Source organism: Camelus ferus, chromosome 14, assembly GCF_009834535.1.
Source record: "Camelus ferus isolate YT-003-E chromosome 14, BCGSAC_Cfer_1.0, whole genome shotgun sequence".
NCBI lineage: Eukaryota > Metazoa > Chordata > Mammalia > Artiodactyla > Camelidae > Camelus > Camelus ferus.
In genome coordinates this window covers 14,932,163-14,947,350 of record NC_045709.1, presented here as the reverse complement: position 1 = coordinate 14,947,350, position 15,188 = coordinate 14,932,163, and the positions used below count along the sequence as shown (strand labels likewise).

The window sequence follows — 15,188 nt, the reverse complement described above, 5'->3', positions numbered from 1 at the left end:
TAAAACCCACCCTGCCAAGACTTCCTTGGGCGTTTAATGTGGGCATGTGTAGTATGGTTCCATTTTATCCATTATCCTTAACATAAAGGGAAAAAATACTCTTCTAGAACAAACTGGATGGGTACCTAAAGTAATAGTCAAGTGACAAGCATGTGGAATGCCTGCTGTGTGCTGGTACTGTCTTAGCAGCTGGGAGTGCTGGGTAGTGAAATCCTCTGCCTTTCTGGGCTTCACAAAGTCTATATTATAATGAGCACAAAACTGCTTTTCCTGCTTGGAAGTGCTGAGTGTATTGAGTATTACATGAATCATGAATTGCTATCAGATAATATTTTGTATCATAAGATCTTTGGGTATCCCCAAAATGCTGAATCTTACCTCTTGGGCACAAATTGAAGATTATGTAAAAACTGGTTTCAGCTTTTTATCATATATAGTAATAGTAAAAAATAATTAGTCACATTTAGTATGGCTTTGACTCGACTGATTGATGAGTCACTTAATCTGTTAAAATGGCCCACCTGGCAGCACATGTGTGCTTGCCTAGAGACCATATATATTGGTCAGTTCACTTTTTGTACAGGCAGTCAGATCACATCAGGGATCAGCCCTGGGTGTTAACACAGACTTAGTCCTTGCCATCAGAAAACTCACAATATGAGAGAAAAAGGGTTTTTTTCTTTTCTTTTTTTTTTTTTTTCCCTGATTCAGTTTAATCTATTCTAGCTACCAACTCACAGGTCAGAGAATCAGGCTATACGTGTTTTCTATCTCATAATGCATTGCTACTCAAGACCAAAAAAGCTAGTTACGTCTAAATTCATATTACAGTGTGTGACACAATGCCCTTAGGTTTTGAGGGTTGTATACATTAACCTAGACTTGAAGGGGGAAGTCCTAGCATGAAACATAATATCCTCATAGCTGTTAGAATTCAGAAATTGGTCTTGGTGTGGACACTGAATTCGCTTTGTGTGTCAGGGGCTGAATCATATATATTCAGCACAACACCATAACGTGATAGGATTCATTACTCACCTTATGTTCACATCACTGAAACTTTCCTGAGATAAATTCAAGTGCTTTAATATATGTACGTTTCTTTTGCCTTGTCATTATTATTTTTTTAACAGGTAGCTCTATTAGTGCCATAGAGGGGAAAAAATAAATAATGTTTGTGAATTTTTTTAGGTAGGCATAGAGTTTATGGTTTCCTTGTGTCAAACATATTGTTGTCACTAACTAGACATGTCATAAATAAGCCTTTTTCTAATTATTTCTATAGTGTTAATGAATTTGCTGCAAAGACAATAAGAACGTGTAAACCAATTATTACACAGAGTCTCAGACCATAAAAGAAATAAGCAAAGGCTGTCAGGCGTAGGTTCCAGTTGAATTATAGTTGTTTTATTAATATATTTAATGCAGATATTCATTGTTACTCTTTCAAACTTGTGATTTGAGCACAGACAGTTTTCTTGTAGATTGAAATAGGGTCCCCAACTAGATAAGAGAATTGCAGAGATGTGAGGGACAGCTGCTTTCATCTGAAACAGACTTCTACACAAATTCTGAAACTAATTTGGAAGTGATAAAAATTAATTTGCGCACTTTAATTGGAAGCAGGCTATCACATGAAAGAAGGGAGAGCAGAGCAGGCACTTTGTGCTAAAAGCTGATTGAATTTTTTGTCAGGCAGGTATCTTGGACTTGGCTGCTTATCCTCCTGAGCCCTTCTCTGCAATATGTTACAGCCCGTCTCTGACTGGTGTTCTTTAAAAGGATCAATGCTATTCCTGTTGAATCCCTAGAGCCCCAAATTTCATTGATCTTGGGACTTGACATTTCTCATTACGTGCTGTAGCTTCCAACAAGATAGTCACAAGAGGGGCAAGTCAACATTGTCTCAACAGACGCTTAAAATACATGGGGACCTCAGCTCAAAATCCGGTCTGCATTGAAAGAGTGTGGTTTGAATGTTTATACCAGATGCGAGGTGCTTGATAGAAAGCTTGTTGAAAATGTTTACAGTCGTTGCAGCAGGAAACTTTGAAAGAGAATTTACTGTTCATCTTTTCATATCAAACCGACAAATGTTCATTGAGTAGTATGTATAAGACGTTGTTGTCGTGCTTTTTCTATTTCACTTTTGAAAACAAGTCTTTTAGCTCCTGTGTGAGCATTATGCAAGCTCTGAAACGGGAAGCCTGTGGCGAAGGAGACTCCAGCTGTGCGCACACCCCTTCCCTGGGCTCCCATTGTGTGCGCTTCAGCTCTGGACACCCACCCTCCCGCCAGCCACAACCTGTCACTGAGCATCTGCCAAATCGCATCCCTCGCTTTGTCTGCATCCAGCCTTCTTTTAAAACGACCATCCTGGTGCCCAGCTCTATAGCCACCACTAACTAGTGGTGCTACAGGAGCTGAAGAAAGCCAGGACAAAGAACAGCCTAGAGATACTAATTTTATATATATATAAAATACATATATATGTATATATTAATTTCTCTCACTTCTCAGAGCAAAGACTCTTAGCTGGGGTTTAGGAAACGTTAAACCATCTTCTCATTAACCCTGAGAGGGAGCATGGTCAGGTGTGTAATAATTCTCACCTCACAGGGCTTTCTGATAACGTCTGTAATGTAACATCCCCAGCACGGGGCCCGCTCCACAGGACACCCCACGGCCCGCCCATCCCCTTGGCCTCACGTCGGGAGACTACAGAGTTCCTGACTAAGAAGGGGGCTGCTTGCCGCTCAGTTTCTGCTTTTCTTTTCCTTTTATGGAACTAAGGTGCAAGGGTCTTTGTCCTGGATCAGAAGCAGTATAAGAAACAAGAGTGCCTAATATGTTCGCATGATCAGAGAGCCTCAGCTCTTTGCCGGCAGGCTCTCCGGCATCACGCAGAACCCTACTTCCTTGGGAGAGGCAAGTAGACTGTACTATTGATTATGTGGGGGTGGGAAAGGTGGAGCGGTAATGTACTGTGGCCTGGATCCAGGTTTAGGACTTCAAGGAAAGAGATCTGCCCTGAAACAACAGTGCTCAGAGGAAGGTGTGGTCAGTGTCCTCTCTGAAGAAGGGAAAAAACGACTTAGGGTGAATGAATAAATAGGTTTATCTCTATCTCGTACTTCTCATCAAGCACTCTGTGAGTGTACAATAAAGTGAAACCACATCATGGGACGTTTTCCAACCCGTGGAATGTTTTTATGTGGCTTAGCTTGTGACCTGTGGAAAATGCAGGCCCCAGCGTCTCTGGTACTTGGGCCAGAAACCATTGCAACAGCCCTCAGGTGGCTGGGGACCAGCATCTCAGTAAAGGACTCCTTACCAATGGGGTTCTTCTGAGCTATCCCAGCAAGTGTCAAACATAACTTGTTACAAATAAATCTTGCAATCAGAGTAGTGATGAAACTACTACACCCTTTGAAATCTCTTATTTTGGGATTTCAAGTCAAAAATCCATCATTTTTACGTAGGTATAAACATGAATGAAAATACCTTCTGCAGTGATTCTGCAGTAACTCAGCAAAGGTCACAGATAAAATCTGAATGTCGTATATCATCAAGAGGTTCATTTTCTGACTCCAGCGGAACCGCACTGAGGACTATAGAAAAACTGCTGGTTTTGTTTAGCTCTAATTCAGAAGGACCAAAGCTTCCCCTGCGCATTAGTAGTCCCATAAATGAGGTTCAAAATAATAAGAACCATGAGTAATCTTTACTTTGATCATTTCTCTGAACGCCATAGACGATCACGTGGAAGAAGCTCTCCTTGCCAGTTCTGTGTAAAGGGCAGCATCTAATACCTTTGTACTTTTCTCATCATCCATTTTAAAAATACTGAAATGGCTTATGATAAAAATGAGATGGAATCTGTGTATTGTAAGCCTTTTACATTTGGGGCTTCCAACTGCTTGCCTGTAAGGAATCTCAAAATTGGACGTGTTTGTTCTTTATCATGTATAGTAATTCCATCACACAGAAAGCTCTTCTCCTGAGGAAATGGCTGGGGAAGGAGGGCAGTGGTGCTGTGGTCCTTGGAGGGGAGATCTCACCTGCACCTCCCTCTGTGCGGGGCCCTTTAACCCTCAGCTACATCCATCAATTGTGATGTGACAGTGACAGAATATTCCTAGGATTTTGAATGATTGTTGGGGTGTGTGACATCTGTCCCTGGCAGTGAAATGAAATGCAGGAAATATGCTTTCTCCCTGCTGCCAGTTCCCCAACTCAGAAACCCCCAAATAACATTTTGTTTACTTTTCTATAGTTTAAAGAGGGAAACAATGCTTTCAGAGGTCCTGTAAAATCCCCTAGGTTTCATAGTTTATTCAGATGATCTGGGGGAATTGTAATGAAACTTTAAACATTTTAAACTTTCTAAATCAGAGAGAAGCCTTTGAAAAATGTATTTCCTTATAGAAAATATATTACATGCATAAGAAATATTTTTACACATCTTTAAAATTCCCTGCAGTGGAACTAGATGCATTTTACTTTTTCTGTAGCGTATAAGGGAAAGCTTTACAAAACTCTGTATGAATTTTATTAAGCATATAATTGTAGGATTTTTAATTCATCAGTCTCTCCAAGGTAAAATAATCACTTAGAAAAATTAAGGATAATATTACACATAAAATACTATCAATAGTTAATCTTCATTTTGCTGGGGAATTCAGGGCATCTTTGAAGCATAATTTTATCAATTATATAAATATGTTTCAGACAAATCCAGTACTGCTGACAAATATAAGTGGGTACTCTGCCAATATTCAAACACAGTCTAACAAGGTGCATAAATTTAGAATAAGACGACACACTAACATGGGATTTCAGCTTCCCTCCCACATGCCATCCAAATAAGAAATTCCCCAAAAGCAAACTGGAAGCTGATGCACCTGAGAGAACTCAGAAAACTGTGAGCAGGTCCCGAGCAGACAGGAGACCAGTGGGTCTGCAGGAGGAGACACTGGTGGACCAGAGGGGAAGAGTGGTGGGTACCTCACTGAGCACCTCACTGGGCATTTTAGTTACATGCTTTCTTCCCAGAATTTTCCATGACCTATTGTTGCCTTTGCTTCTGCCACTGTGGGGCAGGGAATTGGAGCACCAATCCAGCTGCTCAGGGCTGTGCATCTTGTCAGTGCCAAGGGAGGGGCTGCCCAGGAGGCAGGCACAAGTGCCAGTCCTCAAAGGTTCTCTCCTCCCACTGCACCTCCACAGGGAGGGCCACGGGATTGCAAGAGGAAGCAGCGCTCAGAAAGCATAGAGCGTTTCTCTGAGAGATCAGATGGGGAAGGGGGGGGTCAACCCCATCCAGAACATGAGTTCACAGAGGAAAACAGGCAGCATGCAGGAACTCAAGCACTACACAGGCAAAATCACAAACTCAACAACCAGGTCAAGCGAATGAACAGAAGAGAAAAATACAGAACTTTTTTTTTTTAAAGCGTAATATTCTCTAAAATATAAGGGGGCATTCAAGTTACTGGTAATGTTATTTCTTAAGCTAGGGGGTGAATACAAGGGAGTTCATTTTGTTCGCTTAGTCTTCTATATGTGCTATAAATATTTAACATGTAATTAATGTTTTTTATTTAATTCTAAAAACAGGAAAATACAGGTAGTGGTGTGGAAGCTGCCAAATTGAGTTTGTGAATTTCGATAAAAAATAAATTAGTCTATAATAATGTGTCTCAAACTTGAGTAATACACTGACCCCTTTTAAAGAGAACAAAATTGTCATTAACCACCCCCCCCAAAAAAATCTCTGACTCTTTAGAATGTGTTCTTGGACTCCTTGGATCTAATTTGAGAAACACTGACTTAATTAGCTTTTCTTCATTTTTAAGTATATTTCCATTTTAAATTGCCACAGCATAGATTTTTGACAGCAAAGAGAGATTTCATCTTTACAACTGGTTAAAAGTAGAGTATCATCAAAGTGCAAATCTGAAATGTAACATTTTTCATAGAACTTTTCACCCCCAAGAAAATATCCACAGATCCCAGGGTACATAGGCCATAATTTGATGAATAGGAAGAATTCTGGAAGAGTTGCAGTCACCAGACCAAGTTACAACATGCCTTTCCAAGCAGAAAAAGTAATGATCAGTGATACTGGCAACTTAAAATGAAATAATGATATTTTTATATACACACAAGGGCATATTTATATATTTATATATTTATATATTAATACTTGCTCTTTGCTGAGATGATATTGTTGAATCAACTGAACAGTTACATCCCAGATAAACCAGTGTCGTACAATATGAGTCCACTAGAACTGTTTAAAACTTAAAAAAGAGAAATAGGCAATATAAGACATTGATAAGTATGATGTTGTTAATGGAAAGTGGAAATAGTTGGGTACAACACGGTATTAATAAATATTTGTGGAATCTGATCTGAGTGGTCCAGCTCCAAATGACATTGTAAATAAGCATTTCATGTCCTTCTTTGCGATCACCCGCCTTCAATGGAGTTTCACTTAAGAGTCTTTCAGGCCCTCATATCCTGCCCAGTATGGCCAGTGCTGGCTTTCTTTTCCCATCTACCAAAGCAGACTAGCACCACCCCCATGCACCTCCAGAATTCCTCTCTGACTTTCTGTTGTTTTCTTTCCTCCACACTTTTGCACCCCAAGATGGTAGCCATCCCTCATCTCCATCTCAAAGTGGCTTCTCCAAATAAGACAGTATTGAGCATGTGCCCTTTCAGCTTTGTTGATCCTTCTTGCAGGCTTGCATGCATGCATTTTATTCACCAATATTCTGCTTTTCTTGTTCATTTGTATGCGGGTTTTTTGATCCCTCTTACACTCTGTGCATATACGTTTGTTCTTCCCACTTGTCATTGTTGAGTGCCTCTGGTGGTCAGCCTGTGGAAGATGTGCTGTGGTTGTTTCATGGGTCCCAAATCCTAGCCCACTGAGAAGCACTCCTGTCACTTCGAAGGTGTGCACTTAGTACAGAGGTGACAGCACGCGGCAGGCAGAATGCTTGCAGCTGGACTTCCTGAGCTAGGTTCACACCAATAAAGTCAAGTGGAGAATTAAGATGATCATCTGATCATCTCTTCTTCCTTTCACTGCTTTCCTCCCCTCCCCCAACCAAAAGGCAAAGCACCACAGGCTGTTTTGTTGAAGATTTTTAAGGAGCATTTTTAAATGGATATGAACACAGGTTTGAAAACTACCTAGCTCTGAGTTCAGTTCTAACACTTGCTCCTGTATGAAAGTGTACACATTGATTAACTTTTCAAAGCCGTGGCTCTCTAGGCTATAAAATAGAAATAATAATTGTACCGTCCTCATATGAATCTCGTAATTAAATGAGATTACTCATGTAAATGCTTTGACAGGCTTGATTTCTATTTCTTAATAATAATCAGGAAGAAAAGAATAGCTCTCACCCCTATCATGGTGTCATAAGCACATCACATTTGTTGACTTACCCAGTCATCTAAGCAACCTGTGTAAGAGGTTGCTTACACAGGAAGCAACCTTTTTTTTTTTTATGGATGAGGAAGCAGCAGAGAGGTTACGTAACAGGCTCATGGTCACACAGCTAGTAAGTGTCCTTACTAAACATTAGTGATTCTTATTTTAAATGTTTGGTTTAATGGTGTAGCTCTTCATTTCTGCTCTTGGTCTGTAGTGACTCACTGCTGCTGTTTCCTTGCAGGTGACTATCCTGCCCCAAGAGCTGTCCTCACCGGCCACGACCATGAAGTTGTCTGTGTTTCTGTCTGTGCAGAACTTGGACTTGTTATCAGTGGTGCTAAAGGTCAGAAGACAGTTCTTTCATTTTCGGCCTTTAAAAACTGTACTATTCTCATGAGGTAACCGTGATTTATGATTTATTTCCTTTAGGAGGCTCTTCCTAGACAAAGGTAATCCCTAGGTTCTTTACAGCTGTTCAGTTTTATTATTTATTATAACATTTGCTAGTCCTAACATAAAATACACATAAAATTTTATGTAGTGTCTTGTGGTCACCAGCACTCTAGCCAGAACACTGGTAAATTAAACTGCAGCATATCCGTATGATGCAGTCATTAAAAATAACATTTAAAAGATAAGGGAAAGATACCCAGAACGCGGGGAGGGGGCAGTCACGGCGGTGGGGGGATCATGAGGGGGTCAGGTTGCGCATCAGATACAGCCTTGGATCCACCCGCTGCACGAGTCATCTTCTCAAGGCCTGGGGCTGTATAGAGGTAGGTGGGAAAGGAAATACAATTACTTAGTTCTTTTGACTTTTTGTGGTAGAAGTATTGTTTGGGGCAAAGTCAGGGAACTTGGATTCTAATTCTGGCTCAGATTCCAGTTCTCCATGGGAAGTTCTGGGGCAGGAAGGAGCGTAATGCTTGGGAGGAACTGAAAGGAAACCAAAGGGGCTGAGGTGAGGACACCACAGAGTTAAGGAGAGAGAAAGCGGAAGAGGTGGGGCCCGTGGCTCGAGGATCTGCAATTTGTATTTTACTTTGGGTATAGTGGGAAACTGCTGAGGTTTTTAGCCAGGTGATAAGATGATCAGATTAGGCGCTTATTCTGGCTGCTTGATAGATAATGGATATCATGTCTGAAGGTAGGACACTGTGTTCTTCATTTTTGTATTTAAGAGTCAATAGCCCAGGAATGGACACACAGGATAATCTCAGTAAATATCTTTTAATGTCTGTTTTGGTAATAATATGTCTAGTATTATTCTATTATGTAAAGCTTAAAAAAAAAAGAAAGGAAAATAAAAGACACATAGTACATATAAGAAAACAGTTTTCTGTAGATGATGGTTGATGTTAGAGGTGATTGCTAGTTTTTTGTCTAACTCTTTGTATTTTCTATAATGCACACTTACTACTTTAGTCATCAGGAAGAATTTTATGTATAGCATTATAATGTCACTTGTTTTGTAAAATATGTATTTCCTTGAATCAATTTATTGAAAAATAAGAATGTAATTCATACATAGTTTTTGTGCAGTTTTTTGGGGGGAGTGAGTAGGGGGACAGATAATACCAAACTTTATCAACCAATTATTTATATGAACTTGACTAATAAATCTTTTATCTTAACACAACTTCTACCTGGCAAAAAAACAATTGGAGCAGAATAAGTCACTCTCTGGACTACTTTCACATTCCTGCCTCACTCTTTGTTTATTTAAAAGACAAAAAGTGTTTCTACAGTCTGAATTACTTGATTAATTTTCTTAATTTTGCCTTTTACATTTTATGCATAGACTATAGAAAAGGTAAAACTTATTATTTGTTAGTAATGTATGTATGTGGTACAATGTGAAAATTTTGATGATACTAAAGAAAGTTAGCAATTCTTTTGAAAATCGTCCTAAACTTTCTAAAGAAAATTTTCTAAAAGCAGATGAAGAGAAAACTGGGACATACAGTCTTTTATTCCCATGTAATGTATGAACTACATCCTTTTTAGTGAATATTTTCTCATAAAGGGAAAAAGCACGTCTTTACCTAGGTAAACGCTTGGAGGATACGTGTGTGTCACGGAACAGTATTTGTACTGTTTGGTTCTGATGAAATGTAACCTCGGCGCTTGGCTCTTGCCAGCATCGTTCTGTTCTTTTCCGCCTGCTTTCGACAAACCTGAGTGCGTGTCCAGGTGCGGTGTGCGGGCGCGATGTGACCGGTCATCGCCCGTGACTGTGCCCGTTGATGTTCCCCTGCTCTGCAGAGGGCCCTTGCCTCGTCCACACAATCACTGGAGACTTGCTGAGAGCCCTCGAGGGACCGGAAAACTGCTTGTTCCCGCGCTTGATTTCTGTCTCCAGCGAAGGCCACTGCATCATCTACTACGAGCGCGGGCGGTTCAGCAATTTCAGCATCAACGGGAAGCTCCTGGCCCAGATGGAGGTCAGCGACGCGACACGGGTACGTGCGCACGCGGCGCGGGGCCGGAGCCATGGGCTGAGACGCGGCTGTTTTACACTAAACGACTCATAATACATCTCTCTGGGGTCCAGACAAATGTACAGTGGTTTGTAAAAGCATATAGATTCATGTGGATGGATGCTTTGAAAAACTCAAAGCTCATTTAATATCAAGTAATTAACGCAATGAATTAGACTTTGGAGATGACAGCTGTTATTTGGTTAGAGGTCTGACTTAGGGAGACTTTCTTAGGCTCCTCTTACAAACAGTTCCTGCACTGCACCCCCTGACATTAAAAGCTAGTTTATTGTCAATGAATCTTAACTTTCGAAACCTAGACCAAAATTACGTACCCAATTGCCCATGACACACAAATGAATTTTAATTGCTGGTTTATCATTATTAAAAACTGTTTTGAAATATGCTTCTGCCATTTGTTCTAAAAGTCTTGATGCTGTTAATATTCTTTGGGACTTCTGTTATTTTATAATCTAAATTGGTTTTAATAAGATCTTTTGTTTACGTAAGAACTTTGATGAATTGCACATTGGAAAGTCTATTATAAAACTTAGATGGATGGCTAAAAGCAGATAATAATGACAAGGGACCTGTAGTAAGTACATTTCAGTAGTGACTGTTGGTCATTTGGGAACCACGGAGAGAAACGGTTGCTTTTCTGCCCTGTCTGAAGGCCATTCTCCTGAGTAGCGATGGCCAGAACCTGGTGACCGGAGGGGACAATGGTGTGGTGGAGGTCTGGCAGGCCTGTGACTTCAAGCAGCTGTACATTTACCCCGGATGTGACGCTGGCATTAGAGCAATGGACTTATCCCATGACCAGAGGTGAGCCACGTCGGGGAGAATGTGATCACTTAAGAACTGTCTTCGGAAGTTCTTTATATTTTACCCAGGGTGAAATGTGCTGTGAATAAGAATGCAGCATCCAGATGAAAGAAAGACAAGCGCAGAAAAGGGTAAACTGAGGAGAGGAGTAAGTACCCTAAGAAGGGATTCTGGTAAGAAGGGAACAGAGGAAGAGAATAAGGGGGGGGGGGGGAAGAAATGGGTCTGAAGAAAGCCAGGCACAGCCAGATGCTGCCCCAAATGTGAAATTATCCCCACCAACTGCTCTGTCCTCAGATCCTTGCCTGGTCTCAGACAGGCCTCCTTGGTTTACATTATGTGGAAGAGACACATTTTTTAAAACAGAAGTGAGTCTCAGCTTGAGGCATAAGTCTGACTAATGAATTTCAGCCAAAGGCAGAGCGCAGACCACAGCTGGCCTCTGCTTTAGGCGCTCGTTACTTGAAACAGTCCCAAACCCCCACTTTCTTACTCACGTATCTCTCATTTATGTGATTAGGTGGTATGTTACGTATTTCCCTAATACACTGTAATCTTTTCTTGGGAGGAGTTGATTTGGATGTTAACTAAGTGATATGATTTTCCAGTTTTCCTCAGTTTTCAACAGGAGTTTGTTATTTTCTAAAATTTGCCTTTGGGTTTATTATAAAGTGAAAAGAGTATTTGGACTATAAAGTCTAAAATTTCTAATTTAAAAAATAAAACTATAATCTGAATATGGTAATTTCTCATTTTCTGCTATATTTTAACAAATAAGAAAAGCTTATTAACCAACTTATTTCACTATTTGTATATTCTTTATAAGAGTACTGGTTTTAAAATATTATAAATATAAAGGCTTATATAATAAATTTAACAAAGCATCTTCACAGTATAGTAAAATGGTACTGAAGTCATCGAGAAAAACAATGGACTTTAAATTAGTTTGGGGAAGGGATATTTGATCTGCAGCCCAGCCTGTTTTAAAGAAGATTTAAGCAGCTTATTATTAGAGTGTTCCAAAATGCTATAGTCCTATATTCATGATAAAGGGGAATGGTTTGCTGTGTAATTACTTGTGTATACAGGGGTGTTTCGAAAGTGTTTGATATTACATGTGTTTAAAAATTCTCCCTGATAGTCTTATTCATTCCCATATTCACATGGCAAACGTTTGTTGCTACCATCATGGATTAAGTACTGTGCACAGTCCTGAGGGTACATGACAAGATTACTGACCCAAAGAGCTCAAATACTCATTATGACTGTATATGAGGGAGGCAGGAGCAAAAGAAGGAAGTGATTCTCTCTTCTTGAGGGGTGCAGAGGGCAGGAAAGTCTTTGTAATAAGCTCTTTATCCTTCACTCGGCGTGGGGAGAGAGTGGAGGAGAGATGGTAGGCAGAGCTCATTCATGCTAGCAGTCTCCAGAGGAGTGAGGAAAGACACTGACCAACTTTCTATCTCTTTTTCAATCTCATCCTTAATTTCAGTCATTCTTACTGTTTTATGATGTCCCTGATATATGTTGGAACAGTAGCACATGACATGCACATAAGTTACAGATTGACAGAGCAACATATGGTGAGGCTACTCAAAAAGTGTTCATCTGATGAGTTGTCCGATCGAAAGTTAATCAGCAGTTGGTCTGGCCGTCCAGGTGTTGGTGGGATTGATTCAGCCTCTCTCAGGAGAACCAAGAATAAATTTTCATCCTCTCTCAGTGCACAGGATTAAAACTTGGTGAACTTTGAGATCGTGCTGTTGTTTAGTAGGAAGTAGAACCACGTCAGGGATTTTGTGTCTCTCTTAACTACTGTCTCTGCTTTTCCAGGACTCTGATCACTGGCATGGCTTCTGGGAGCATTGTAGCTTTTAATATAGATTTTAATCGGTGGCATTATGAGCATCAGAACAGGTACTGAAGACAAATGAAGAACCAAAAGCCAAGTTCAAGCTGAGAGCACAAGTGCTGTGAGGAAAGGCAATATCTCTGGTGGAAAAAACTCGTCTACATTGACCTCCGTTTGTACATTCCATCCCACCCAGCAATAGCTGTACATTGTAGTCAGCAGCCATTTTACTTTGTGTGTTTTTTCACGACTGAACACCAGCTGCTATCAAGCAAGCTTATATCATGTAAATTATATGAATTAGGAGATGTTTTGGTAATTATTTCATATATTGTTGTTTATTGAGAAAAGGTAGTAGGACGTGTCACAAGAGACTTTTGACAATTCTGAGGAACCTTGTGTCCAGTTGTCACAAAGTTTAAGCTTTGAACCTAACCGGCATCCCATTTCCAGCCTCTTTTCAAGCTGAGAAAAAAAAAAAAAACCCACGTTTGATACTTTGTACATCAGATGCATCTTATTTAAAGGGATACTTTTGTAAAAGTGAAACCTTGTATAAAGAACAAAACGTTTCTTAATTTTATTGTGGAGTTACAACTTGCATGTTCTTTAATCCTGATGTCTTGATGGAACAGGTGCATTCATGCTAGGAAATCGTAAGATCTGTCCAAGGACACAGCTTGTATGAAAGGATTGAATTTGGACTCAGTTAGTAATTGTTGACATTTTCACCAAAATATGGTTTGCACTTTTTAATCTAAATTCATCCCTTCTAAGTGAAATTTGCTCATAAAGCATTTGGATACTAAGCCATTACTTGCCATTTGGGGTACTTTATACAAAGAAAATTCAGCCCTACCCTTCATAATTTGAAGACACAGCAGAAAGGGGGCTTAGGGATGAGGTCCTGGTTTTGTTGTATAAATTGGAGTCCCGATCGTTAGTTCTGTAGTAATGACTTCCTAACTCCTGGGCAACTCTTCCAGAGTCATCCTGCTGGCTTAGTATGTGTACATTAGGGGAGGAGAATCTGATGCTAACTTTTGTTTGCTATTTTTTTTTTCTCTCTCTCTCTCTTTGGTTCTTGAATAGCTTAGTTTCTTTACTAATAAGTCAGACTTTATTATAACAATAACTGAAGTTATTCTTTTAGGTTCTTGTGAAATTCTCACCTAACGCCACATTCTTAAGCCTAAGGCACTTCATCTTTTCTGATATACAATGATGGCTGTCAAATGATTTTCCATACATTGTACTGATCAAGTTACACACCCAGGGGTATATACACTTTATTCATGTTTCTTCTTTGTATATTTGGTGACTGTATCGTCATAGATGTACATATTGTGTCGGTAGGGCTATGAGGCATGTTACAGGAATGTAATTTTCTCAGAATTTACACTCACTTGCAGTCCTTTATTTAAAAAGATAAAACAAGATAATGGGTTCTTTGTATTGGCACTTTGCACCAGAAACATATCATTATTTATTGATGTGATTACTTATTTGTTATCCACCTTGTACTAGTAAGTTTTAGCACTGAATTCCTTCTTCATTGTTGTTTGTATTTATGAGATTCTGAAATTCTGGGGGAATCGGCGTAATGATTAAGTTATTCATCACCAGGCTGTAAGCAATATCTTGAGTTTTGTAGCTTAGAATTGGGAAGATAATGAACATCTGGAAGACAAGTTCATTTCATCTCGAGATCATGGTGAAATATTTTGGATATATAAATTCCTTAAGCTATTGTAACCATGTTTTATTGCAAAGATGTAAAATATGCCAGATGTGTGTGAGTTGGAAATCAAAAAAAGAAAAATAAAATATGCAAAGAATTCACTGATTGTTTCACATTTCGTTGGACACTTCACTTCCATGCATTCATTATGTTGTCATACAAGTTTAAGAAATCAGCGTCACCTCGTATAAAGGCCGAGAGCATCTAAGAACATGAAATAGAGTCCTAATGAGGTCCTGTAATTTGCTGAAACATGAGCTGCTCTGCTTGGTCATCTGGCAGGGATTCGGGGCACCAGTGACCAGAGGCAAGCAGCCCTTGTTGTTTCTTCTGCATGGTCCACTCTGGGGGTTTGTTTCATGTAAAAGGAACTAAATGCAGGTGAAGGGTGTAAAGACCTATTATGTGAAAGTTACCCAGTAATGCTGTTTTCATTTGAGCCATGCTTTCTAGAGTTGATCACTGACCAGGCATGATGCAGGCGGGACGGGCAGCAGCTGCAGACCGAAGCAGGCGGGTGGCAGGAGCAGTGCGGAGGGGGCTTCGGTGGCTCACAGCAGCCTGGGCCGGCCCAGGGCGTGACAGACTGCAGGTGAGCTTCCATCCGCGTTCTCGGGACAGAAGGACACAACCAGCAGTAGCCTAAGAAGGACTTGCTACCATCTTTCTCCATCCCATCCCCAGACCAGACACCTGTCAGTCACCACCAGTCCAGGGTGGCTCCCTCATCCCAGCCCGTCCTACAGCCCATCAGCCACTCATCGGTGTGTTACTACCTAGAGATCTCTTTAAACCGACTGCCCCTCTTCCAGAACCATCATCTCGACTGACACCAAA

At 40.3% G+C, this 15,188-nt stretch overlaps 1 protein-coding gene across 11 annotated transcripts in view; it reads left to right on the top strand.

The window, feature by feature from the left end:
- Window positions 1–14,452, top strand: part of NBEA (neurobeachin) — a 536,625-nt gene extending 522,173 nt beyond the window's left edge. For all 11 annotated transcript variants that reach the window (XM_032496317.1, XM_032496318.1, XM_032496310.1 and 8 more), the window contains 4 exons: window positions 7,695–7,796; window positions 9,719–9,915; window positions 10,607–10,758; window positions 12,592–14,452. In XM_032496317.1, coding sequence (XP_032352208.1) covers window positions 7,695–7,796; window positions 9,719–9,915; window positions 10,607–10,758; window positions 12,592–12,682 — 542 coding nt within the window. In that variant the 3' untranslated portion in view covers window positions 12,683–14,452. The remainder of the gene's footprint in view (window positions 1–7,694; window positions 7,797–9,718; window positions 9,916–10,606; window positions 10,759–12,591) is intronic.
- Window positions 14,453–15,188: the final 736 nt, after the last annotated feature.